Here is a 26,332-nt window from a genome sequence, read left to right on the forward strand (position 1 = left end):
AACCATTCATAATTAAATGATAATAATATGAAAATATTTATATTATCAATGATTTTAATTAAATTTTGAAATAAATAAATAAAATAATTGATCTCATTTTCATTTTTGTAATTACAAATCTCAAAATTAAAATAATAATAGTACGATTTAAATTTAAATTGTACAAAACAATATAAAATTTTCACTATTAAAATAATAATAATAATCGAAAAAATTGTATTTTTTTTTCTAATAAGAACTATATATATTCTTCATCGAAGCTAATAATATTATGATTATTAAAAGTAACAAAATCCCTCTCATTCAAAAACACTTTTAGTGGAATAAAATCTCGTGCAAGTTGATCTGAGAAAAAAGAAAAACTCTAAGAGTAGATATCTAAGGGGAAAAAAAAAAAAAAAAAAGTTTAACAAATTTGTATGTTATTTATTAGTCATTAATATTATTAATTGTTAGAGAAAAAAGAGACAGAAGCAGCGCATATATATAGTCAAAGAAACAGATACCAAGACAACACTTCCCTCTCATCACCAACACTCATTCACACACAAACACACACTCCCTCTCCGCAAAATCAATTCTCCGGCGGCATCTCCGGTGAGGTTCCGGCAACCTCCGCCAAATCCACATGGCACCACAATGAATGCGGAACCACCGCCGGCGCTCCTCATGTCGGTTTCCTGCATCTCCGACTACGACCTCCTCTGCGCCGAGGACACATCCGGAATCCTCTCTGGAGATTCGCCGGAATGCTCCTCCGACATCGACTCCTCTCCGCCGCCTCCGTCGCCGCCGTCGACGACGGAGGATTGTTCCATCGCAAGCTTCATCGAGCACGAGCGCAACTTCGTCCCTGGATTCGAGTACCTGTCGAGGTTCCAATCTCGCTCCCTCGACGCCAACGCCAGAGAAGAATCCGTTGCATGGATTCTCAAGGTAAATAAAATAAATAACTAAAACTAAAACTAAAAAAATGCTCCACGCTAAAATGCGCCGCTGGTGTAACCGTCTCTCCGTAACGGCCTTGGTTCTAGTATCTTCTAGATCTGCGTCGTACGTAGTTCACCGTCGTTTGACGGCGTTAATTACTTTTTTTATTTTGTATATATTGATCAGTGACGCTGTGATGCGTGTTTCACAGGTTCACGCGTATTACGGCTTTCAACCTTTGACGGCGTACCTTGCCGTCAATTATATGGATCGGTTTTTGGATTCTCGCCGGTTGCCGGTGAGCTCTCATTTCTCGGCAGCTTTGAAATGTTAATTCCAAAAGATGGAAAACTCGGAACAGAGCTTTTGATTATTATTAATAAATATTAATACGTAATAAATTAATATTAATAGTAAATGCGTGCGAAGAAAATTTAATTTCTATGCGGTATCTACGTTTGACTTTTGAGACGTGAAAAGTATTAAAGGCTTACGGCAATGAATTCTTAAGGTTTTGTTATCTTGATGTATTTATTTAATGCAAGCTGCTTTAATACTCGGAGTAATTCTCATATTTACTTTTTTGGGAAACTGATGGTCTTATAAAGTCATATTATAAATTAATATTTTTTTATAGTATTTTTATTTTATTTTATTTCATATTTCACTCTTTTTTCTCTCTTTTATCATTGAATAAAAAGTTATACAAATTTATTCTGTAATGTAATCTTTCAGAAAGAAATGTGCCGAGTGTCGGGAAAAATAATGATAATAATATAAGTTGGGGTAGGTAATGCATAATGCGGAATTGTTTAATGTGAGATTAGCGTTAATATTGATTATTTATATTGGAGTTGGGCTGTGAGATTCATTTTCAAAATATAAAATATGAAATTGCATATATGTATGTATAAAATATCTTCGCTATCATGGCTACTTTTTCTGTCGTCATACTGGTTACGTGCAAATATTACAAGTTCTAATTATTAAATCATGAAAATTCTAAGGGTTTTGGACCACTTTATGCTGAATCTAAAAGTAGTTCCTATTCCAATTAACCTCTCAATTATTGATTAAACAACGCATTTATTTTCTTATGTACGACAAAATACTCTATCATGCTTTAATATAAAAATATTGAATTTTACGCAAAAGTTAATACACCCATCATACGAGTTATTTATACGAGAATTAAATGACAGTAACTTTTTTTCCAAAAAAGAAAAAATAGCGTGTAAATATAAACAATGTGTGTATTAGGCAAAATATACTGTTGTAGTACTACATACAGTGGATAGTGACAGCTTGCAGAAGATTCTAGTACTTTTATCTGCGTGTGCATGTCACGTGAGGGATACATGCTGGCATTTGTGGCAGAAAGTTTGAAAAGTATTACCACTTAATCTAGATATTGAAAAACAATTATTGTGGTGATGATTATAATGACCTTTTCGATTCACTGTTTGATATGATCCTGTGCATCCATGTTTACAGCAAACAAATGGGTGGCCTCTGCAACTCCTATCTGTTGCATGTTTGTCTTTGGCGGCAAAGATGGAGGAACCTCTGGTTCCATCTCTCCTAGACCTTCAGGTATAAATAAAAGTCCTATCTGTATTGGCCTGGCTTTTGCACTAAGTTCAATAAAATGGTCTCAATCATACGCTCCTTTCTGCATCAATAAGAAACATACGCTCCTTCGTAATGAAAGCTCATCATTGTTAATGATTAAAAGGCCATGTTGAATTGGCATGTCAGTTCACATAATACTCCTACGTAATTCATATAATATACATATTTATAATGTATAAACTGCAGATAGAAGGTGCCAAGTACATATTTGAGCCGAGAACAATTCGTAGGATGGAACTACTTGTTCTGGGTGTCTTGGATTGGAGGTTAAGATCAGTAACCCCACTTAGCTTCCTTGCCTTCTTTGCTTGCAAGGTGGATTCAACTGGAACTTTAACCGGGTTCCTCATTTCCCGGGCTACAGAAATCATCGTATCTAATATCCAAGGTATGCATATTTCTTCAATTGGTAATTTATTGAATAAAATTAAAAGTTGAAAAAATAGTAGAGTAATAATGAAGGTTTGTATTGTGAGTGACTAAGATTAATAAGTTTCCTGTTTGATTACTTTGTCCGCAGAGGCTAGCTTTCTTGCATACAGGCCATCATGCATTGCTGCTGCAGCCATACTCTCTGCTGCTCATGAGATTCCTAATTGGTCTGCGGTTAAACCTGAGCATGCTGAGTCATGGTGTGAGGGACTAAGAAAAGTAAGTACAGTATGTATATATGTTAAATTATGATGAATAAAATAAACGTGGGTTTTAAAGCGATGCTGATTATTTCACGTATATCTGATTATTGCAGGAAAAAGTTATAGGGTGCTACGAGTTGATGCAAGAACTTGTGATTAACAATAACCGCAGGAATCTCCCTACTAAAGTGTTGCCGCAGCTGCGAGTTACAACTCGGACCCGAATGAGGTCAAGTGTCTCATCATTCTTATCATCATCATCCTCTTCATCCTCCTTCTCGTTGTCTTGTAAGAGGAGGAAATTAAATAACTGTTTGTGGGTAGATGACAAAGGAAACTCCGAGTGAAGAAAAAAGGAGCAACAATAATAAAGAAGGGAAGAAAAAGAGAGGAAATAAGGTGGGCCAAGTTGTCTAGAAACCTCAACATTTTTTAGAGGGTTTTTTCTGTTAAAAATGACTTGAGTGAGGGTGTAGATTATTTTAGTATATATATTTATCGTATGTACGAGAGTTTGATGGGTTTGGAGAATTTATAATTATTATTTTCATTTCATGTTGGTGGCTCATTAATGAGTTTGTAGAAATCCCTAGAGGAGAGGGATTTCACGACATGTTGCTGTGGCAAAGTAAATGAGAGAAAGGAAGGAAATACTGAAACAGTGGGTAGAAGAATTTAATGTGATGTGTTTTTGTAACTTGAATGTGGAAGGAAGAAGTTAGTTGCGGACGTGAATTCAAAGTTTGAATTGATTATAGCTGAAATAGATGAAAGATGGTGGAGCAGTTCTGTAGAGATTGGGAGAGAGCAGGTATAAAAAAACGTGGGTGATTGAAAGTTCATGAACCATAGAAGTTTGAACTGTTCATGTCATGAGATTTCATGGTCAGCATCACTGCTTCTTCAACACACCGCGTTCCTTTGATGGGATACCCTCAACAGTAAAAACACAATTGAAGGGCAATAAGTTGAAGTTTGGCTACAATTTGTGGACTTTTTTTGTGGGAACTGGCACGTGTGCAGACGGTTCTGATGCGTGCCAATTAAGTGTGTACGTGTGAATTTTCTTTTCTTTGCGGGAGCTGTTTATATTTTTTTTTCCTTTCTTGGCCTCGAGTTTTGGCCTAACTATACAGGACTCCAATGGCTGGTGTCCGCGCGTGTGATGGAAGCACGTGTATATATAGGTTTAATCCTTGAATTTTTTGATTTGTTTTCATGAGAGGAGAACCCTCTTCACATAGGGGCAAAAAGGTCTTTGGGGCCTTTCCCCATGTGCTGTGTATTGGATTGATTAATAATGACTATTAATTTCATAGATTTCTTTCATTTACATCACTCTATCCACTTATCCAGGAAAATTTCTGGACTCATTCTTGAACGAATCATGTGATTCACGGGCTCTCTGACTCTAACATGAAAGTTATATACGATTCAACCATATATATGCATCTAAAAGTACAATTTGAATTATTTACATCCACTTGTCACAAGAATTTACTGTCCACGCAAAAAAAAAACTCTTACATACTGTTGGGTATTGCACTATTGCTGGCTCATGCCACATGATTCTCATTTAAGATTCTTTGTAGGTTTGCTATTTGTTCTTATTACTCAATGAAAAGAAACTATAAGACCCTCTCTGGAATCTAGTGAGGCAAAACTCTGAAGTGGGTGGACTCCTCGGTCCCTCTAGCTATAAAGATGGCCAATCACTGATTATGACTCCTTGATTAGTCAGTTCCTGCTCGTGACCATCTACAGACTCAGTTATTATGGTATTATATAAACACGTACGTATTCATTCACCCTAACATAGATCTTCATGTGCTGATGATCGTTTACCAAGAGTCCCTAAACATTGTTTCCATTTTACTTTCACATCATCAGCTATTACTAGGGTTTTCAAAATTAGTCTAAAATCGCAATTTTAACAGTAACATCAAGATTTTTTTCTCAATATAATATTGGAAAAAAATTCTAAATTCCATATTAATTAAAGATAAAATTAAAACAAAATATACTCACCCTAAAAGTTAATTTAATAAGATGGAGTTATAATCAAACTCATTCTTTATAAGATGGGTGTGAAAACTACAGTATAAAACCTTGGATATTACTTAATTAATAAATAAATCATTTATAGTTAAGAGGAAAATGGGTAGCAACCACCAAGTTAAGAGCTCGCTTTTATACCAATAGGAAGAAGCCTTTGTCATAATTATTACTTTAAAAGTATGTGAAGTTATGGACAAACAACTGGTACAAATTAAAGTTTGAAGAGCAAAAGGAAGAAAAAAAGAGTAACATATCTTAAAAAAGTTACTTGAGTACAGAATTTTCTTCCTCCCAAGCTATACAACTAGAAAAGCTCACGTAGAGCTTGTCATTTAGCCCCATAACTCCGACATAAGGTATTTTTTTTTTTCCAATACAAAAACATTACCCTGGCTTTTTCCCCGTAGTGTCTTTGTATAAAAGTAACCATGCATGTTATGCATTATGCTATCTTAATTATCATATCACCCGTACGTTTGCATGACAACCATATAAACTATTTATTGGATGAACATCCCATTCTCTCCATCACATCCATACACTGCTGTCTAGACCCATGTCCATCAAACTCTCTGCATAGATGGACCATAGTGAAGAAAATCATGGCAACTTAGTGACAATCTTAGCTCATTACTTCTTTCACCCATTGCTCTTGGATCTTTGCTCTGCATAATTGATGGAGCTAATAACCGATGACGCAAGTATGGGCACTTGATTGATCCATTAGACGACAGATTTCCCTCTCCATTTGAATTGTTATCATATGCCCTTTACATGGTGTATATAAGAATTCATCATGTAGTAAAATATCTAAGTCGTCCATATTGAGAAGAGTCATGGTCACTTTCCACATGTACCTACTTTATATGAGATTTCGTATAGTTCCAAATGTGGATCCCCCAACCCAACGTGTCTTACTCCAGTTGTCAATTTATTAAGACATGCCTATTAATTAAAGGTAGCTGCTGCTTCCATCAATCAATTAATGCACTAATATTGCATTAACTCGTTATACCGACGCTATGAGATGGGATCCATTAAAATATGAATTAAAGCTATTTTATTCTTATTACACATTTTTATAATATTTTTCAAATTTACATTTTGATTATATTATTTTACATTTTTCTCTTTTCTTTTTCTTACAATGTGAGTTTGAACTTATAACACAAAACTTGAAGTTTTTTCAATGCATTAAAACTGAAACTATATCTTAAAATATAACTTTGAACTTAACTTAATCTTACATGACTTAATAAAGTAATGATTTCTCTTTTTTAATTGTAAAAAATATGAATAAAAATATAATTTCTCTTCAAATGTGCTAATTTTTCAAATCCCCCTCCCCGCACAGAACAGGTAATGCAAACGAAATAAACAATTGAAACGATGATCATCGATACAGTTAATAAATATAATATTAACTCCAAGTTGGGGCAAAAGTTTTTGGATATTAATCAAAAAGCTTGCTTTTGAATTATAGGATTAATGGGACAGATATTAGGACAAAAGCTGGGATGGAAGGACAATAATGCCAATATTAATTTGATCCTCACAGACACAAAACTGGTCTCTTCCCATTCCTTTTATAAAAGAAACGCACATAAGCCAAGTTTGTATACATGCAAACCTAACAAACCTCATTACTAGATGCATCTAAAATGGATATTTATATCATCAAAGTTTACATAGAATAGTATTTTTTCCCCCCATTAGTTGATAAGAAGATTTAAGTATTTTATTGATAACAAGCGTGGTTAATGGTTTTGGGGTCGTTGAGTAGTCTTTTTATATGAACGGTGGCTAAAATTTAAATATCTCAAGATTGGGGCAAGAGGCCAAATGTGACGCCATCTCATTCGCCATAAAAAGTTGGAGAATTAAATGAGAATTTTGGAATTTTGTCGTGCCATTTGGTTCCCACCAATATCCTCCATCATGAGGTCCAAATATTAGTACACATGGGAGTTTGGGCTACTTGATGGTTTCACGAATTTGTATTGCCTAATGCCTAGCTATAATTCACTTATTATTATGCCATAGTAATTATGGTCCCTAGCTAAATCTTCAAGTTAAACCGTAATCAGCATATATTTGTAAACCTATTAGAGGATGCCATGTGCACTCATGTAGCAAAGGGGACCAACCGGGCACTAAGCTTCCTTTATTTTTGTCTTAAATGTGTATATAATGCACGAAGGTTCCTTTACATCTCTTGGTTCCTTATCTTGCATTAAAGAATTACCTTCCCCCACGAAGTTCCTTTTTATTTGTGAACAAAATAAGCTTTAAAGCGAGAGGAGTGAGGAATCCTAAGTATATAACCATAAAGCCAAAGATACTTTTCCTCGCAATAAAATGGTAGGGCTTTGGGGGTGTTTTCTGTGGGATGTAGAATCTAGCTCTTTATCCTCTCTTTTTGTAAGGGAATTTGGAATTTCCCACTTTTGGTGTCCATATGACAAGGATAGAGAGAAGACCGAGCCCATTGGAAAATTCTTTTTTTTTTTTTTGGTTGTAAAAAAATTAACCATATTCTCGTGGGGCTGCTGCTAAAAGTTTCATAGAGGCCCCTTGATGGGTTAAGGGTTCAAAAGTGAGAATGATGGTGAATTCTCAGATATGGTTTCTGAGGATTTGATGCTGAATACAAGACATAGCACTACTCTCAAGTCCTTGAGGTACTCATTGTCCCCATTTTATTTCAGATTTTTTATGGAAAGAATAAGAGACAGATAATAAAAGAAAAGCAAGCAAGAAAAAGCAGCAAAAAGTGAAGGTGAGACAATAAAAATGATGCCACCTAAACTTCATATTTATACGTAAAATCTCCATGTATTTGTCTGCCCAATAATGAATATCATGCTTACAAGTCCAAGCCAATGATCGCTTTGATTCTTCCTAATTAAATTAAGTCATAGCACTCATAATTAACAGAGCTCGCATGCACACATATAATGATACATATTCACCCATGTCCCCTTTACTCATTTTCAAAAAAAATTCCCTCAAAGCATAATGGAATTAAACGTTTGTTACGTACCCAGTAGACAATGTAGCATACTGTAGATTATAAATTGTTTAATTTAATTGCACTTTTTTTGCCACCTATCTTTAACATTTTCACAAATTTTGCAACCAACTTTTAAAATTACTCATTTTGTTACTAAACATTCAAAATGTCACATTTATTTACCTCATTAATTGACTACTATTAATCATTGACATGATATGTTCACAACTAACATGATATGATGATTATTAACATTAATTGTCGACAAAGTGTATACATAATAATATAACATAATATGACTCGTAAATTTTTAATGTGTCATGTTAATAATCAATATGTCATGTCAGCAATAATCAATTGATGATGTTAAACAATTATTTGATGAGGTGAAAAAATATAAAATTTTAAAAGTTAAGTGTTGAAAATATTAATTATCAAAATGTCATATTAACAGTCAATGTGTCACTTCTCTATTAATTTTAATTTTTAATTGAAAATGTATAAACTTTTGATCAATTAACTTATATGTATAAGCTTTTTGTCTCTTTGGATGCCACAAAGAAAAAAAGATGGAGAAAGATGAGTAGATATGAGCTAGTCTCGAGGAGGAGCGTCTAGTAACGTGGATGTCGTGGTGTTCTTTATTCATGCTTTGTGATAGTGCCGACCATGGACCTCCATAGTGACAGAGTGGAGACAAAAGAGTCTTCTGCTTAATCATCAACACTCTATAGAGCAACCATGTCCATCTATCACCCCCCCCCCCCCCCCCCACCCCACCACCTTCAACATTAATTTTGATCATTCAATTACTTACACTATAGATGTTTTATACACCAAAATAAAATAAAAACCTTCTCTCTTGTCTTAGTCATTAAAAGATGCACCCAGCAATCTTTATGTCAAAGTATCTAACATAGCACGACATGTCTGAAAACTCATTTGCTTATTTCACATTCACAAGACCCTATACTATTCCTCATTCACATTATAAAAAAAGACTATAAAAAAAAGTTATATATAAGATTTGGTTTGGATGCAGCAAAGTATAGGGCAAGTTTAAAGTGTTAGTAAAGTTAAATATGACGATATTGTTGGGAGAAAGGAAATGATGAAATGGTACAAAGTTTTACTTTGTGGTGCTTGCATTGCATGTATAGTATAGCAATGAAAAAAAAAAAGAAGAAGAAAAGATGGAATATACAGAAGAAAGAGGGAGAGGCTGTTTAGCCGAAAGCGTGTTCCAAAAATATGAAGGAATAAAGTGTGAAGTGAATGAGCAGAGAGTTAAGGGAGTACGACGAAAATGAATATATAGGTAAGATTAATTTAATTTACATTTAGTGAATGTTGAGGTGGATAAGGATCATCACTTTGATATTAATTGCTTCTTTAGGTCATTAATTAATCATGGCGTTTATTGTCCTTTCTTAAAGGAGTAAAGATGGAGTGAAATTCTCTACACACTTTCTCGTGCTCTTGCTGATTACTACAATATTATGATTAGGTAAATGGAACATGAAAGCATCAAATCACATTGACGGCCTATATTTGCAGCCATGTGTCGTGATGGCTATTAATTACAAACTATGTAGATGCTTTCACATCAATATCACAGAAGAAACCAAGCTCTTTTCGGTCTTTCCCCCACTAATGAGAAAAGGAAAAACTAATTAAACTTACATTAAACAAAACTAACCTCGAGCATTGAACACATATGTTTTCATACTTTACAAGTTCATACATCTACCTAATAAGCCTTTGTTATAATTAAGTATTGTTTGACCCATGAAATTAAGGCATGCATCCTTTAGCAAACATCTTAATAGATATTTATTCAATAAATTCCTATCAAATGAAAGTTTAATTAGTTTTAGGAAAATAAATTAATAGGTTAACTTCTTTGTTGCTTTAAATAACTAAAAATGTATATATTAAATGATGAAAAGCCATTTTCATAAATTTAAATAAACTTTATAAATCTTTTGAGTTTTGAGTTAACCCCGAATGGCCATATTCAATTAATCTTAGGAATGCGGGCACCAATCCCCACTTTGCAATCGTAGACCTAAAAGAAGAAAAAGAAGTATTTAAAAGGGAGAAAAAAAATGCATGGTTTTAATTAATATGAGATATTATAAAGTACAGGTTGGGCAAAAGTTATGTGTGTTGGCTGGGTTTTAAATTTGTGAATTGCAGCACACTGTTCACATTACATAACCTCGGGTTTGTAATTAACTTTGGAAACTTGAATAAAAGGTAGTAGTACTTATCTTCATTGGATTTCTAAATAAATGAGTGTTTGGTTTAATAATATTCATTGTGATACAGTGCTAATAGTGTTGGTTAATAGAATATGTGTAAAGGAAAAGAAAGCGAGAATCACATTCTGTCATGTTCAACTGCAACATTCCCTTTCCTGTTTCTTTTTGGTCGGAAGTGACAATTATAAGATTACGTTCCAATTTTCGTTAATGCAAAATTAGATGTCTAAAGTAAATGCTTTTGATGCACATTGCTTCATTACTTTTCGATTTGTGTCTGATCATGTTGCGTTAATGCGGGCCCAGAAAGGAAAATGTCAAGTGTGATGTGTGTGTTTTTTTTTTCTTTTGTGATGTGAAAAAAATATTGTGAAGTTGAGTCATTCAGATGGAGGCCCATTGAGAAATTTTTAATTAATTGGGCCAAGGCTTTCAATTTGACATCATTATTGTAATGAACGTTTAATTTTGATTTACAGTGCTCATTCACCACTCTGTATTGTATTTTTGTATTATTGTCTATAATATCACTAAAATCAATCATATTCGAATCAGATAGAATCATATAAAACAGTAAAATAAAATTCTTGTTCCAAATATTTAATACAGTTACATACTTATAACTTAAACTGAGGACCACTGATTAAATTAAAATGACTTCACTTTAGATGCTCAGGGACACTTGAAATTATACAAGTATGTTATAAATATAGATTTCGTTTTTGCTATAACATACTACATTATTCATTATTTCATGTTAATGGGCTAATTTAAATTATTGGTAAGCATACGGAACTTTACACAATTCTTTTTCTTCTTTTTGTTTCAGCTTGTTTATGAGCCTAGTATTTGGTGCTTTTTTCTTATAGCCCAATTATAATGGATATGGATTTTATGAAGGGTCATCTTAGATTTTTGAAGTTAGGAGCCACATTGAAAGTCTACGGTGTAAAGTGCAAACAATTTACTCAAAACCAATATATTGATTCTTGTACAAAGTGAGGAGCCCTAAAGTTTCTTCAGTTGATGTAGGTTATGGAACCTCTCTAATCTAGCAGCAGCACCCATAAGGATGTAATTCAAGTCGCAAAATTAAGTACATGTTTCAAATTTAGGACGAGAAAGGAACGAAAGAGAGTTATTTAATTATGGTAAACTTTTCCCTTAGTTTCCAAGTTTTATGAAATGAAGATTTTCACATTAAAACTTAGAAACCTCTTCACTTTAGTTTTGTTTAAGAAAAACAGTCAAAAGTCAATGTGCATTACACTAGTAACTTTATTTATTTATTATCATATTGTTAATACAATATATTTATCAACTTTATCATTAATTAATCTTTATTAAAGAATTTAATTTTTCATCCACAATTAATAATCCAATAACTACAATGAGAGAGTCTAAAATAATATTTTTTTGGAATTACATGTTCAAAAAATAATATTTTCTAAAATTTATCTTTTTGAACATATAATTCCAAAAAAAAATTGAAAAATTAATGAATAAACTTTTTTTTATATTTTGAGAACTAAAAATATATTTTTTAAATTTAAAGGATAAAAAATTAATTATCTCAAAATTAAGAAACTAAAAATATAATTATATTTTTTTTATTCAAGCAATTAATGTTTTTTGCCAGCCAAATTTAAGTTTAATGAGTTAGTTCTAGTAGTTGGGTGAGGAGGGGTTGAGCCAGTTAAAAGCATGAGGACTTAAGTTTAATCTTTCTGAACTTTCCTATTTTTATAAAAAAAAAAAAAAAAATACAATGTGATATTTTATCTACTATTATTACTCATTAAAAAAAAAAACTACACCTCATAAACAATGACCGTTACACTAAGAAGAAGAAGATTGAGAAGCTAAGCCAGCACAAAGATTCTGAACCCATCGCAAAGTCCTTAATTCCGTTGAAAACAAAATTGAAATGATGGTTTTGGCTTCCTCTCCCGTAACGGTAACTCTTTCTGCTGCTAAAACACTCGCCTCAAATGCTCTCATCCCGCACCACTCTTTCCCACCGTCACCGTCACCGTCACCGTCGTGGCTCTCCCTGAAACCCATTTGCAGAATCTCCTTCACTTGCGCTCTCTCACACAACCACGTCTACCCTAACCCAATTCCCGAATTCGCAAAATCCGTAAGTTTCTCAAACCTACTGTGGTCATGCTCATGCATATTATTCATTCCATCACGTCACCTATATTGCAGGAAACTCGCAAGTTCCAAACTCAACTCTTTCGGAAGCTTTCCGAGAATGTGGACGAGTTCGGGGACGACCTTGATCAGGTTGTAGCCGTTTGCGCTCAGGTCAATGTCGTTTTCCTTTTCAAAAACTAAAACTTTATGCCAAAACCTTTGTGGGTGTCGTTTCGCTCTTGTTTTCTTCCAACGTATTCTTTTGAGAGAGAGATAGAGAGAGGAAACTCACTTCAATGCTTGAAATCAATTGCTGGTGTTCAGAGGATTGAGATTTATTGAATGTACTTGAGTGCCAGGTGTTTGGGAAAACGATTGAGCAAGTTATCATTTGGCCTACGCCTGATAAATTTCTTCAAAAAATACTCCTACTAAAAAATTAGAAAAATAAAATGAATAAGTATTTTGATAAGTTAATATGTAAAGATTTTCTTTTATTAACTTAATTAATTTTTTAAATTTATGTATAAGTTAGTTTTAATTTATCAAAAAAATATTTTATTTATTTTTTCTTTTAAAGTGTATTTGAAAAATTTATTTATACATGCCTGAATATAACTACTGGGATTTAAAATTACGTAGGAGTGGGACATTTCTTCAACTTTGTAATTTTCTTTTTGTCCATTCTAGCTATTAGTTATATGATTAACTTATGCAGTCAATGATTGACTCTTTAGATTTTGGTATGATTTGATGGTGAAAGTTATAAATTACCTGGCTTACAGCTTTAAAAGTCAAGTCCTGCTGGAATTTATCTAGTCTTTCACCTTCAGAGACTTCATTGTAGTTGTGATGTCAATTTGAAAAGCAGTATTTGTTTTAGTATTTTGTGATGTCCTCGTTGCTCACCAATTTTTTAAATCAAAAGTTTTGTACTCATTCACTTATACATCAGTTGCTCATAGTGGATATGCACGCCCGTGGGTGTAGACATACACATCAATCAGTTTCTCTCTCTTCTTTTGTTTTGTTTTGTTTTTTTTTTTTAATTTCTTTTAGTTTTTTTTTTATATGTTGTTAAAGTTGTTTTCCTGTTTCTAAATTAGATTGTAATTGCATATTGATCACTCATCACTCTGCCTTTCTTTTTGTTAATCAATAGCAATGTGATAAGTGAGCAATGGCTGTGAGTGTGACTGTGTTTTGCAAGGAATTGAAGGAGTTGATAAATTAATTTGACTTATTTAGTACGCGAGTTTATTTTAGTAATTTTTAACTTATTTTCATAAGTTATTTCGAGTAACTTATGAAAACTAGCTAACTTATAAGTTCCTAAGTTTTTTGTTTTTTCATTTTTATCTTTGTTAATTTATTTGAAATCCTTCTTTATCTCAAGTAACTAAATATGTCTTTTTACATTTATCAACTAATCTAATAGCTAATCTTCCTAAATGTTTTCAATTCATTCAATTAATTTATAAATTTTATCAATGAAATCTAGTTCAATTGGTTGAACAAAGTGTATAAATTATTGTAAATCCTTTGGTATCGAGTTTAATTTGGATGCATAAAAAAAGAAAGTTAACTTATAAGTTTCTAGTTTTTCAACTCCTAATTTGTAACTTAAAAGTTAGTTTTATCAATACAACCAATATTCCTATATCTATATGGATAAAAAAAATTATTCCTATATTTATTTTTAGATGATATTAGACTCTCTTTGTTCATAAGGATTTTTATGTTGGAAATTAGTTGGCAATTAGAGTTGACATGTGTATGCTTTCTCTCTGTTCTACCTCACCTTTCTCTATAGTTTTTATGCTGGTGTTCTTGGAAAAGAAAATAATTCTGCATCTCATTAAGCATTTGAATAGAGGATATATTTGCAGGAAGTGTTTATGAATTTTTTTTCTCGATTGCATATTAGTACGAAAACAACTTTTGATTAAAATGATAAATTACTGCAGTGCTATTGTAATGTGTTTGCTAAAACACGAGGTTGAGAGTAATTGATATTGTATATAGACTGAGTTTTCCCGCGAAAATATGTGGTTTGATATAGTTCTTTGGATTGTTGGCACAGTTGAAGTACTAGACATTGTTGATCATTTGAAAGGATAAGATCTGGAAATTAGTGAATTAAATTATATGGATTTGTTTCTTTATTTATCCAGTGTCTGAACTCTGATGGGATGCAAAGCACAAAAATTTGATCAAGTTCCTTATATCTTTGCCATCTAGTTCTCCAATTATATAATGACACATCGATTATCTTTCTAATACTAAATAACCTTCATTAAATGTGTGTTGCGGAATTTTAAAAAAACAAATAAAAAACTATCACATGTCATCATTTGATTGGAGGACTTAATGGAAAGTGTATAAGAAATTGATTCTAAGCTTTGTCCTATCACAAAATACAGTAAATACCTTGTAAATAAAAACAATACTATAAAGGTAACAGCACTAACACTATAAGTTTTGTAAGACTACAGTTGCAAGTTCATACTAACGGCATTCGGGTCAATTGTTGATGTACCAGGCCTATGCTAATTCTTATTGGCTACTTGTAGTTATGAATCCTACATTAAGTGATAGAAGTTGCTGGAGATTTCTGGCCAATTCCCTGCTATCTGTTATCTCAATCATGATATAAGGGTCAGGAATCCAAAGGTAGAAGATCAACTTTTAGATAATAGTATAGCATTTGGATTAACATCCGATTTGGTGTCTCTTAGCAAACATTGGGTTTTACAAAATAATTAAGTAGGTGTGAAGAAAACAAGGTGTGTGTGACCAACTGTAGTAAGATGATAAAAGCTTAACAGATATGAGGTGATATGTCAGTGTTTAGCATTGGATATTAGCGTCTGACTTAGTTAATAGAGCACAAGCTTCAACTTACCTAACTTATCAATGAGAAAAAGGTTGCTTTTATGTCTTAATTCCACTTTGAACAATGAGTTATAATAATAAACTGCCTTTGTTGGAAAACAGATATTTAGTGAGTTTTTGCACAAGGATTATGGAGGTCCTGGAACATTGTTGGTGGAGCCATTCACGGATATGATGGTTGCTCTAAAAAAGAAGAAATTACCGGGAGCAGCTCTGGCTGCAAGAGCGTCACTCTTATGGGCACAAAATTATGTTGATAAGGATTGGGAAGTTTGGAACTCAAAACTAAAATGACTTCAGCTTTACATCTTTTTCTTTTACAATGTAAAATTTTCTTTTTTGCTTGTAACATCTAGATGCTTTAACAAAAGAGAAAAAATAACTCGTAGATTTTGACATTCAGTATTTATTTATTTTCTTGTTCTCGGTGCTATACAATCTTGTTGCCCCTGGAAGATGGTTATTTAGTTGAGGGCGTGATTGGTGATGAAAGAGGATTTTGTAATTCAAACCTTTGGATCTGTTTGAATAAACTTCTTCAGAAACACTTTTAAAAAAACAAATTAAGAGAGGAAAATGAAATAAATTTCTTCATAAGTTAAAATTAGCTCAAACATAAGTTATTTTGTAGAAACTCTTTCTTAACTACTCCAAAATCTTATTTTTAACTCGTGTTTAAGCTAATTTTAGTTTATGAAAAAACTTATTTTGATTTTTCTTCTTATTTTTCTCTTCTAGAAATGTTTCTTGAGAAGCTTATCCAAACAGCTCCTTTGCCAAACATCTTTTCCCAATATATCAGGTATTCAACTAGGAGGAGCATCACACATGAAAGAGGCAATCAAGCAATGTTCTGAGACACCTTACATGTCACAACCCAGCACTACTCAACTGCTAGACTCTGAGATGCTCTGCAAAGAGGGACGCCACGATTTCAGCTTCAGTGCAGCATGTGTGGAATTCATTAGCCTGTATCTGTCTGCCCTCGTTGCCTGAAACACATGATGCAGGAACAGCATCAGTACTCATTGACACAATAAAGACAAACACAATGAAAACATAAGTTGTATAAAACTATAACATCTTGCCTATGGTTTCTCTCTTTCTCTCTCACTTAGTTTGCTTTGTTTCTGAAGAACCGCATATAATTCTGATATCCTTCCAATGTTGTGTCATACCAGTGGCAACTTAACATGATATTGCACTTAGTGCAGAGTGAATCAGTAGATCTAATTGTGTGTTTGGTTCTATATCCACGATCCACATTTAATTATACTTTCACATAAAAATCCTCGATTTAACGCCAAAGCAAGTAATGTAAGTTTCAGGTTGACACATGTTAGCTATCCAACGCCCAACCAGACACAGGGTAAGTCTTCAATGGAATCACTTTGGATGGATTGAAAAACTTACTAATATAATGTCGTTAATGAATAGTATTGGAACAAAACAGCAAAAATGAAAAAAGACTTGCTGATGAGTAATAGAACAGATGCACACCTGATATATATTTCCTGTATCAAACATCCCTCCAGTCTCACTATCTGAACTTTCCTTTTCCAGGCGCTCTATTTGCATACTCTCCACTGTCTTCACCTGAGGCTTCCTCATCTTTGCATGTTTCTTGGCTTTCACTGCCTTCACAACATCTAAACCCAGAAACAGAAAAGCTATTTAGAACATGAAACTAAGCAAACAAACACGTACTTCATATAAACATTATCAATTTGGATACAAATTTAGATGAGTTTTTAAGAGTTTCTCAACCAAAAATAAATATATTTTTTTTCTGATAAAAAATTATTATTAAATTTTTTTCTAAACTTTGTATCCAAAAGCACACTATACCACCTTGAGTAGTGACCAGCCTGTAAGCATGGCCAAGAGTGAGAGTCTCATTAGGCCTGAGCAGTTTGACACGTGTGAAAAGCACTGTCTTCTGCTCCTGATTCTGGCCTTGAGGCACAGCCAATGGTATGATCAAAGATACATAATGGCCTGGATTAGCCCTCATAACCTCACTTGCACTCACTGACCAGTACAACCTCTCTATCTTCCCAGATGGGTGTTGGATCACAAGAGCTGCAGCATCCACAGCCTGGCAATTCCCCATCTCTCTCTCACACTCTCAACAAAAAATATAAAATATGAGGAACAATGGCAACTATGATGAAGAATGAATGAAGAGGGGTAAGAAGGATGTGCACTAATGAAAAGGGTCTTTTTCTAATTTTGTGCAGAGCTCTTACCTTGCACCCCACAGCAACAGTATTTCTCTCCAAAATGGCCTTCCCAACTAACTTATGCTTGCTAGGCAGGTCAATTTAAAGGCAAGTTGATATTAATGGGAGGAGCATGGGGAAATTATTGTGGACTTTGGCATTAATAATTATTGTCAATGTAGTAAAATAATGTGACATTTAATATTTTATTTGGAAATGACTGATCGGCACCGGCACGGGCCTCAGGAGGGGGTGCGAGTGCCACGTGGAGAGAGGAGAAAGCTAAGGATCTGTTGAGAGGGTCAAGGATTTGATTTATTTAAGGTAAGGTGTGACATTTGTTTAGGTTATGGTGTAATCTATGGTCTTAAAAATTGTTTAATCACCAAAGCGTGCGGGTTAATAAGATTCTTTTTGGCGGACACGAGACAAGGACACTGACTTATCCTTCTTCTGGAAATCCCATGACTCGGTTTCTATCTTACTCCCTACTATTTCCTAACTCTTCTATGTCTTTGCTATCTGCGTTTCTCACTTCCTTAAACCACTTCCCTCCAAAAATACTACGCGTTTTTGGAATAGCAATATTTTACAATATCTTTATATTAATCTTCATGTTTCTATTTTTGATTAAATATGTTTAATAGGACATATAAGAAGATATGACGTTCATTACTCCCACAAAGTTACAACACATACCTGAATTGCAACAAAAGTGAAATCACATAGATCGAGAAATTGAGATGTTATGCACATAATTTTAAATTGACAATGAATGCATGATCCGCGAAAGCATTTAATATTTATGATAGACTCACTCAAATAGATTTAGGAATACTAAGTTGAAAAGTGAAAGAACCAAGAAGAGAGGAATTAAGCTTCTTATTATAAAAAAGACTTAATTAATACTTTATTTTATCGGTTTCTTCTTCTGCTTCTTCTTTTCTTTTCAGAGTATTTGTCATTTTATGCACAATTTTTTCTTTCATTTTATTTTTACACATTCAAAACTTTCTTCTGTCTTTTTATTGAACAACTTAATAAATATCCAACTTTATACTCTCTTTTTTCATTTTGTTTGATAAACATAAGTACGTGTAGCTAGACGGAGAAGAAGGTACCATTATTTTGCGTAGAGAATATAATAATAATATTGGATTATGAGCACATGCATCAAGTTTTGTTGATAGGTTCCAAGAACAAGTACAACGCCAGTTAAGTAGCTTCAAAGTGATCTGTTGCGTTGCTGGCATAGTAGAACTCGTGTCTTTGCTACTTACCGAAATTTCATGCAACTTCAAACTCGGACTGGATTATTCAACTCCTTAATTAAATATTGAGATTCCACTTTTGATTCAGATATTAAATTGTTAATGCAAGTACAAAAACACAGAAGAAGAAGAAAAACTTTAGATTAGGATATAAAATAAGTACAAGAACACACAAAAAAAAACTTCGTATTTATTAGTTTACCGTATACGAAAGGTTAGTATATTAAAATTCAATATAAAATATTATTGAATATAAAATATTTTAATTATTGGATGTAAAATAATTTAGGCACACACCCACCCACCATTATTGAATATAAAATATTAACATTACAATTTTTTTTTTGAGGAATGATTTAATAACTCTTTTAGTTTTTAAAGTTAAAAAAGTTCCTTCATATATCATTTTTGTTTCTTTTTAATCTTTGTCATTTATTTCTACAGAAACTAATAGATAAAGTTTATAAAATTAAAGAGACTAAAAAAAAGCGGTAGTATGTATATGTATATAGACAAAGAGAGAGATTAAAATTTAACATTTTTAATTATAGAGATTAAAATGTAAAGTTGATAAAATTATAGAGATCAAAAAGAGAATAATATATTAGGAAGTGATAAATAATATTAGAATTCATATAAAAGTAAAATAATTAAAAGTTTAATGACATGTAAAAGTTTAGATACATTTTATATTCTTATATGAATGACATGTAAAAGTTTAAATAGGATTCTATTCGTCTAATATTTTTCAAGTTCCTGTGTTAGGAATATTTGCTTAAATTGTGGAAATGTTAATTACCTTTTTCTTCCCAATATGAACCCGTTTTCTAGCTTGATATAATTGATTATTGGCTGAAAAACAATGTTTCAAATTCAAGATTGCTGCAAAGAGGTTGGCAATCGATTAAAGGATCTGGTAATCAATGACTTGATATATATGCTATTATGAGTAATGGATTAGTCATGCATGTTAATCAATTACTAGCTTAATAAAAGGTTTGGTAACATATTAATGTGGACTATAATAATTGATTAGCCCGCACGGTCGATTTCTAAATAAAAGAAAATATAAGGAATTTGTAAATCGGCCACCACGAGCGGTGACACAAATTATCTTCTCTTTGATTTTCATGAATGTATTGGTCATAACAAAATGTTTATCAAAGTCAAACCTACGTTTCAAGGCAATTCATTTTATGACTTTGATTCTTTATATAAAAGCTACTAAAAAATTGTTTTCTTTAAAGGGTTGTTTAATGGAATCTAATAATAAATTTACTCTTGTGATGTAAAAATTATAACAAGTAACTTTAAGTTCACATGAAATATCACATTCATAATAAATTACCAAACACATTATCAGTAGGGAATTATCGTAGGTTTTCTATTTTTAGTATGAGAATTTTAAAAAACTATTACAAGAATCTATTTTTTTTTATAAGTCATTTTTTCATTAAGTTTCCTACCAAATTTTTCTAAGAAAGGGATAAAAATTGAAAACTTTTATATGAGAAATTTTTTATATATAATTATATCTCTTATTGTTAATATTAAGGTATAAAGTGAGTCTCATATTGATTTAAATTAGATATTTTGAGTAACATATAAATGAAAAAATTCATTTATCTAATACGTTAAGATTTTAGATCATGATGTAATATTAAATCAGTTTATTCACTGCCTATAAGTAAAATATTTCTCAGTGTTTTATTTCTTTATACAACATTTATTTTGAAAAATATTTTAAACATGTATACCAAATATATTTGCATTTTCTACGAACATATTTACTAGGAAATACAACTTCCTAAAAAAACAAGATTACTAGGCATAAAGAAAGGTTTTTACATTTTACATCTCACTTTTTCGGTTGGTAGTTGTTCTCTTGAAATTTTAGGGTTATAGTCAAATTTCAAAATAAGAGACATAGTAATTGTATTATTTGGTGCTAATCGATGATTACCATCCTTTAAGGTATTAACTTTTGAAAAACTCAAGAGCTAATAATGTATTATTAATTGTGTTTTTTTAAATCAAATATATGTTATAAGTTATCTGAAAAACACACAATTAATTTCTCACTTTTTTTGTTGACTCCTTTTTTTTTATCCATTTTTTGTTGACACGTTTCATATTACACTATTGATTTTACTGAAAATTTTCTTTTAATATGACACTATTTTATTTAAATAAAATTCCCCTTTCTAATAATTATTTTATTTATTATAATAATTACGCTATTTATATTATTTATTTTAATTTCGTGATGAAATATTTTATATTAAGAAAAAGTATAAGAGTTCAAAAATTAATTAAAAAATTCAAAATGATAATTACTTAAATGTACTTTTATCTGCAAATAAAAAATTATATAAAATTCATAACAAAGTATGTCCATTTTATATTTATCAATTAGTTTAGTAATTAGTTTGATCAAATATTCTTTAAGCCAATAAGTTGGCAAACTTAACAATTTTCAGTTTATTATAACTTTGAAATAAAAATTAATTTTTAACTTTCAACTACGTCCTAAACTTTCTACTAATTTATTATCTATATTTTTTTATAACCTAACCAAGACATGAATAGTTACCTAGCTTCTGCCAAATTAGCAATCAATTAAGCATCATAAGTAATTGATTACCTCGACCCAAAATGGTTTATTTGAGAACATTATCGTGGTTATGTGTTCATAGCCTACAGTAATCTATTACAAATTTACCAAATGAAAGTAATCAAATGGTAATCTAATAATTATAACTTTAATCATCTTGACAACCTACTTAAACACTTGGTTTATGGTAGTGATTTCTATGTTGCGCTACTAATCACTACTTTGCACGTGACCACTGCGATTAACTTGTTTTATTCATTTCTTTTTTAACTTCAAATGTTTTAAGATTGGGATAAATTTGTAGGATATTGATAATAACCATTTATAAGGACTCTTCTAGCCAAATATACGCACTTAATTAAATTTATTATATTCATGTGTTGAGCCGTTTTAATACAAGGTGTGTATAGTTTATTTTTTCTTTTATTTTTTATTTTGTGGGGTTCAAGGAATTGGTAAACAGGGTTAGAAATATTCTACTGAAAAATAAACTATTTATTAAGCAACTCTTACACGCTCACTTTATTAGGTTAACTGGTGTGTGAAACTGTGAAAGTGGTTTGAAACAATCATTGAAACCATTTGTCATTATTATGGTATTATTATGGTATTAGTATTCAGATAAATAAATTCTCAGAGACGATTGTAATAGTATTTGTGCACAGAACTAGTTTAATGATTTATATATAGCAATATAATGAGATTATATATCATATAATATATATTCCTAGAAATATACATTATATCATATATAATCTCATTATAATTAATATCATTATAATATCTCAAACATGAGAGAAGACACTCCTAAATATGAGTATTTTAGAGAATATATAAAAAATAATTTATTAATAATAATAAATATATAGTATTTGACACATAATAAAAATTATAATATATTAAATATTTTTATAATTATTTGTTAATTTAAATTAATAAAATGAAATATCAAATAATTATACAAAAATTTAAAAATTTGTGAATTTAATTTATGCATTAAAATTTTTTAAATTAACAATTACATCATTAAAATTTAATGTATATCATAAATTACTGAGTAAAACATAAATTATTAAGTTTGTCATTTTGAATTAACAAAACGTGTAACGACCTGACTGGTCACTACACACTGCACAGCACACCTGAACACCAGACAGAAAGTAACAAATGTATACATATAGTGTCTAGAATACATATATATACAAGATCCAAGTCTGGCTAGATTCAAAGTGTACAAAATACAACAATCGCTACTACACCCGGTAGCTAAAACAACAAAACATCCGAAAGGATCAGCTCTGTCTGCCAGCTGCAGACTTACCACCAGCCACCAACCTATCCCTGCTCTGCTCCCATACAACGTATGATCATCGCAGTCCAAACATATGGAAATAATAAAGGGTAAGCTAGTAAAAAGAAATCACCTACATATATAACAATATGAATGGTAAACAGCTACAACTATCAGCACATCAATTAGCTTATACTACACCACAACATTCAGCAATATCAGCACCGCAAAGCGGCAATATCAGCACTGCATAGCAACAATAACAGTACCACTCTAGTGGCTATAACAGCACCGTATAGCAGCAATAACAGCACCGACTTAGCGGCTATATCAGCACCGACTTAGCGGCTATAGCAACATACAACTCAGCATTAAACAACAAAACCTAACAACTCACGGTCGAGCTAACATAGCTCAACACACAGCACAACAAATCAGCATACAGCACAGCTAAGTAGTATTCAACACAGCTTACTACTCACAACTCAGCTCAACAGTCTATAGTACAACAATATTATAATTCAACATTAAAAATCATCAGTAACATCCCAGCTCAGCACGGCAATATACATCTATTACAGCTTAACATCATTATTCAGCATTATCATATAGTCAGCACAACATATTCATCAATTACAGCTTAGTTCAGCATAATTCAACAACTATCAGCATAAAATTCAACATCATCATACGCACCCAGCGCACTCATAATCGCGCCCGGCGTGGCGCAACCAGAGAGCACCAGGGTTCAACGTGCCCGGCGCAAGAGGGCCCGCGCCCGACGTGACCCAGCTAGAGAGTCCAAGGCTCTTACGTGCCTGGCGCAATACAAAATTATGCCCAGCGCATGCCCAGGCAGAGACTCTAAGGAGTCTCGCGCGCCCGACGTGTCCAATCCTGCGCCTAGCGCAGGGAAGGCAGAGACCTCCCAAGGTCTCGCGCCCAGCGCAATTCAAATTGCGCCCAGCGCCCCCATGGCAGAGACTCCCAAGGAGTCTCCACGCCCAGCGCGATGAGGGTCGCGCTTAGTGTGGAACCAGAACCCCAAAACATGTCACATACTGCCAGCGCGCCCAGCGCGATCTATGTCACGCCCGGCGTGGGCCATCCAGAGGCTCCCATCTTCAAGCTCGCCCGGCACACACACCTTTGCACCTGGCGGGCTTACCCAAATGGAGCCCTCTGATGGTCACGCGCCTGGCGCGACGAACTGCGCTCAGCGCGAAGCTCAGCTGCAACTTTACCAAGTTCAAAAATTTCACCCAACCCTGCAAAAACAACTAGAAAACCAGCATGCAATTCATCCAAAAGTCCACATTTTTATCAACCATCAAGAAAAACACTACATTTTCAGCATGCAACCTCAAATCAAAGGAAAACCCAAATTTCTTCAAAAACCTCGAAGCCCCGAAAACTCTATTTTCATCAATCTCAGCCTGAAATCATCTAAATATCAGCCCAAAAATGAGTTTATAAACTCACTTTCAGCAAAACACAGCTAAAAACTAGCTTTCCTTACCTCGGTACAAGAATTCTGAGCTTTCGGGAAGAGAAACGGAGAAGAAGATTGAAGGAAAGAAGCTTCGCACGGTTTCAACAAGAAATCCAACCTTCAATCAGCACCTTCAATCCGAAGAGAGCACTACCAAGGGAACACAATCAGCCACAGAAAAAGTGCAAGGAGAAGTGAGTGAGTAGAAAAGAGAGTGAGTGAGAGTGAGGGAAAAAAAGAAAAGGAGAAGGGGTCTTACAACCTCCCCAACAACAAGAGTTTTCGTCCCCGAAAACAGACTTACTTGGGAATAGAAACGGATACCGCTCCCTGTACTGCTACTCCACCTCCCAAGTAGCCTCACCAGTAGCTGCATCCCACAACACTTTCACTAGAGCAATAGACTTGCCCCTCAGCTCCTTCAGCTAATGATCGACCACAGCTACCGACAACTTCTCAAAAGTTAGGTTCTCGTTCACTTGCACATCATCCAGCTCTACCACATGACTCGGGTCATGGATATACTTCCTCAGCTGGGATACATGAAATACGTCGTGTAGGTTTGAAAGAGACGGTGGCAAAGCCAACCGATAAGCAACCGGACCCACACGCTGTATTATCTGATAGGGACCAACAAACCTCGGTGTCAACTTCCTTGCCTTCAGCGTTCTACCCACACCAGAAGTCGGAATCACCTTCAGAAACACATGCTCCCCTTCAGCAAACTCCAAAGGCTTACGCCTTTTATCAGCATATGATTTCTGCCTACTTTGAGAACTCTTCATCCTCTCCTGAATCATCTTCACCTTCTCAGTAGTCTGTAGGATCAGCTCCGGTCCCACAACTACTAACTCACCATCCTGATACCAGCACAGAGGAGTCCTACATCTTCTTCCATACAAGGCTTCAAACGGCGTCATCCCAATACTAGCATGAAAGCTATTGTTGTAGGTAAACTCTACTAGCGGTAGGACCTCCTCCCAGCTACCCAAGTGGTCCAGCACACAAGCCCTCAACAGATCCTCCAAGGATTGGATTGTCCTCTCTGACTGACCATCCGTCTACGGATGATAAGCAGAATCAGCTTCAGCTTCGTGCCTAAGGCTTGGTGTAGACTCTGCCAAAATCTAGAAATGAACCTCGGATCTCTGTCTGAAATAATATTAGAAGGCACCCCGTGCAACCGTACTATTTCCCTCACATACAACTGCGTTAGCTTCTCCAAGGATCACTTGATGTTGACAGGCAAGAAATGTGCACACTTGGTCAACCGATCAACAATCACCCAGATAACATCATTATTCCTAGCTGACCTAGGCAACCCCATAACAAAATCCATAGTGATATTATCCCACTTCCATTCCGGAATCTCCGTCTGCTACATCAAACCACTTGGCTTCTGATGCTCCACCTTCGCCTTCTGACAGGTCAGATAGACCGCCACATATTCAGCTATCTCCCTCTTCATACCAGACCGCCAGAAAGTCTTCTTGAGGTCTTGGTACATCTTAGTCATACCAGGATGTATGCTAAGTCAGCTCTTGTGGCCTTCCTCCAACACAGCTCTTTTCAGCTCAGCATCCTGAGGTAGGCAAATTCTGCCCTTGAACCTCAAGATTCCATCTTCACCCAGCTCGAAACCAACAACCTTCTCAGTTCCTAACAAACCAAGAAGCTTCACCAACTCCACATCTTGCAAATGCTTAAGTCCAACCTGCCTCAAGAACTCACTAGTTATGGTAATCATCCCACAACTAATGTGATCCTGAGCTAACTCCACACAGAGATTCAGATCTCTGAACTCCTCAACCAGCTCCAGCTCTCTCACCATCATATTAGACATGTGGATGGATTTCCTACTCAGCGCATCCGCCAC

General features: G+C 33.6%; 3 protein-coding genes across 8 annotated transcripts; 2 read left to right on the forward strand and 1 right to left on the reverse strand.

Moving 5' to 3' along the window:
• The first annotated feature begins 494 nt into the window (after positions 1-494).
• On the forward strand, positions 495-4,530 carry LOC109815803 (cyclin-D1-1). Its single transcript, XM_020380938.2, has 6 exons — positions 495-936; positions 1,142-1,228; positions 2,425-2,523; positions 2,749-2,950; positions 3,083-3,213; positions 3,311-4,530. Exons 1-6 carry the CDS (start codon positions 640-642, stop codon positions 3,542-3,544), a joined length of 1,050 nt encoding a protein of 349 aa, XP_020236527.1. The 5' UTR covers positions 495-639; the 3' UTR covers positions 3,545-4,530.
• A 7,929-nt stretch (positions 4,531-12,459) lies between these two features.
• Positions 12,460-15,968, forward strand: LOC109799708 (protein PLASTID REDOX INSENSITIVE 2, chloroplastic). Of its 4 annotated transcripts, none has more exons than XM_020360349.3 (4): positions 12,460-12,672; positions 12,744-12,842; positions 15,214-15,344; positions 15,669-15,804. In XM_020360349.3, the coding sequence occupies exons 1-3, from the start codon at positions 12,460-12,462 to the stop codon at positions 15,325-15,327; spliced, it is 426 nt and encodes a 141-aa protein (XP_020215938.1). In that variant the 3' UTR covers positions 15,328-15,344; positions 15,669-15,804. The 4 variants fall into 4 exon arrangements, with proteins under 4 accessions (XP_020215938.1, XP_082926258.1, XP_020215913.1 ...); XM_083070132.1 differs by having other exon boundaries at positions 12,744-12,821; XM_020360324.3 differs by lacking the exon at positions 15,214-15,344 and having other exon boundaries at positions 15,669-15,968.
• On the reverse strand, positions 15,941-17,941 carry LOC109799693 (uncharacterized). Of its 3 annotated transcripts, none has more exons than XR_014432069.1 (4): positions 17,418-17,941; positions 17,067-17,215; positions 16,655-16,909; positions 15,941-16,558 (listed from the first exon to the last, which is right to left on the reverse strand). XR_014432069.1 is itself a non-coding variant. In XM_029272131.2 (4 exons), the coding sequence occupies exons 2-4, from the start codon at positions 17,677-17,679 to the stop codon at positions 16,454-16,456; spliced, it is 516 nt and encodes a 171-aa protein (XP_029127964.1). In that variant the 5' UTR covers positions 17,680-17,693; positions 17,816-17,941; the 3' UTR covers positions 15,941-16,453. The 3 variants fall into 3 exon arrangements, 2 of the variants coding, with proteins under 2 accessions (XP_029127964.1, XP_029127962.1); XM_029272131.2 differs by lacking the exon at positions 16,655-16,909 and having other exon boundaries at positions 17,418-17,693; positions 17,816-17,941; XM_029272129.2 differs by lacking the exon at positions 16,655-16,909 and having other exon boundaries at positions 17,418-17,893.
• Positions 17,942-26,332: the final 8,391 nt, after the last annotated feature.

This window comes from Cajanus cajan, chromosome 3 (genome assembly GCF_000230855.2).
Source record: "Cajanus cajan strain Asha chromosome 3, NIPB_CcT2T_4, whole genome shotgun sequence".
In the NCBI taxonomy this organism is placed as follows: domain Eukaryota; kingdom Viridiplantae; phylum Streptophyta; class Magnoliopsida; order Fabales; family Fabaceae; genus Cajanus; species Cajanus cajan.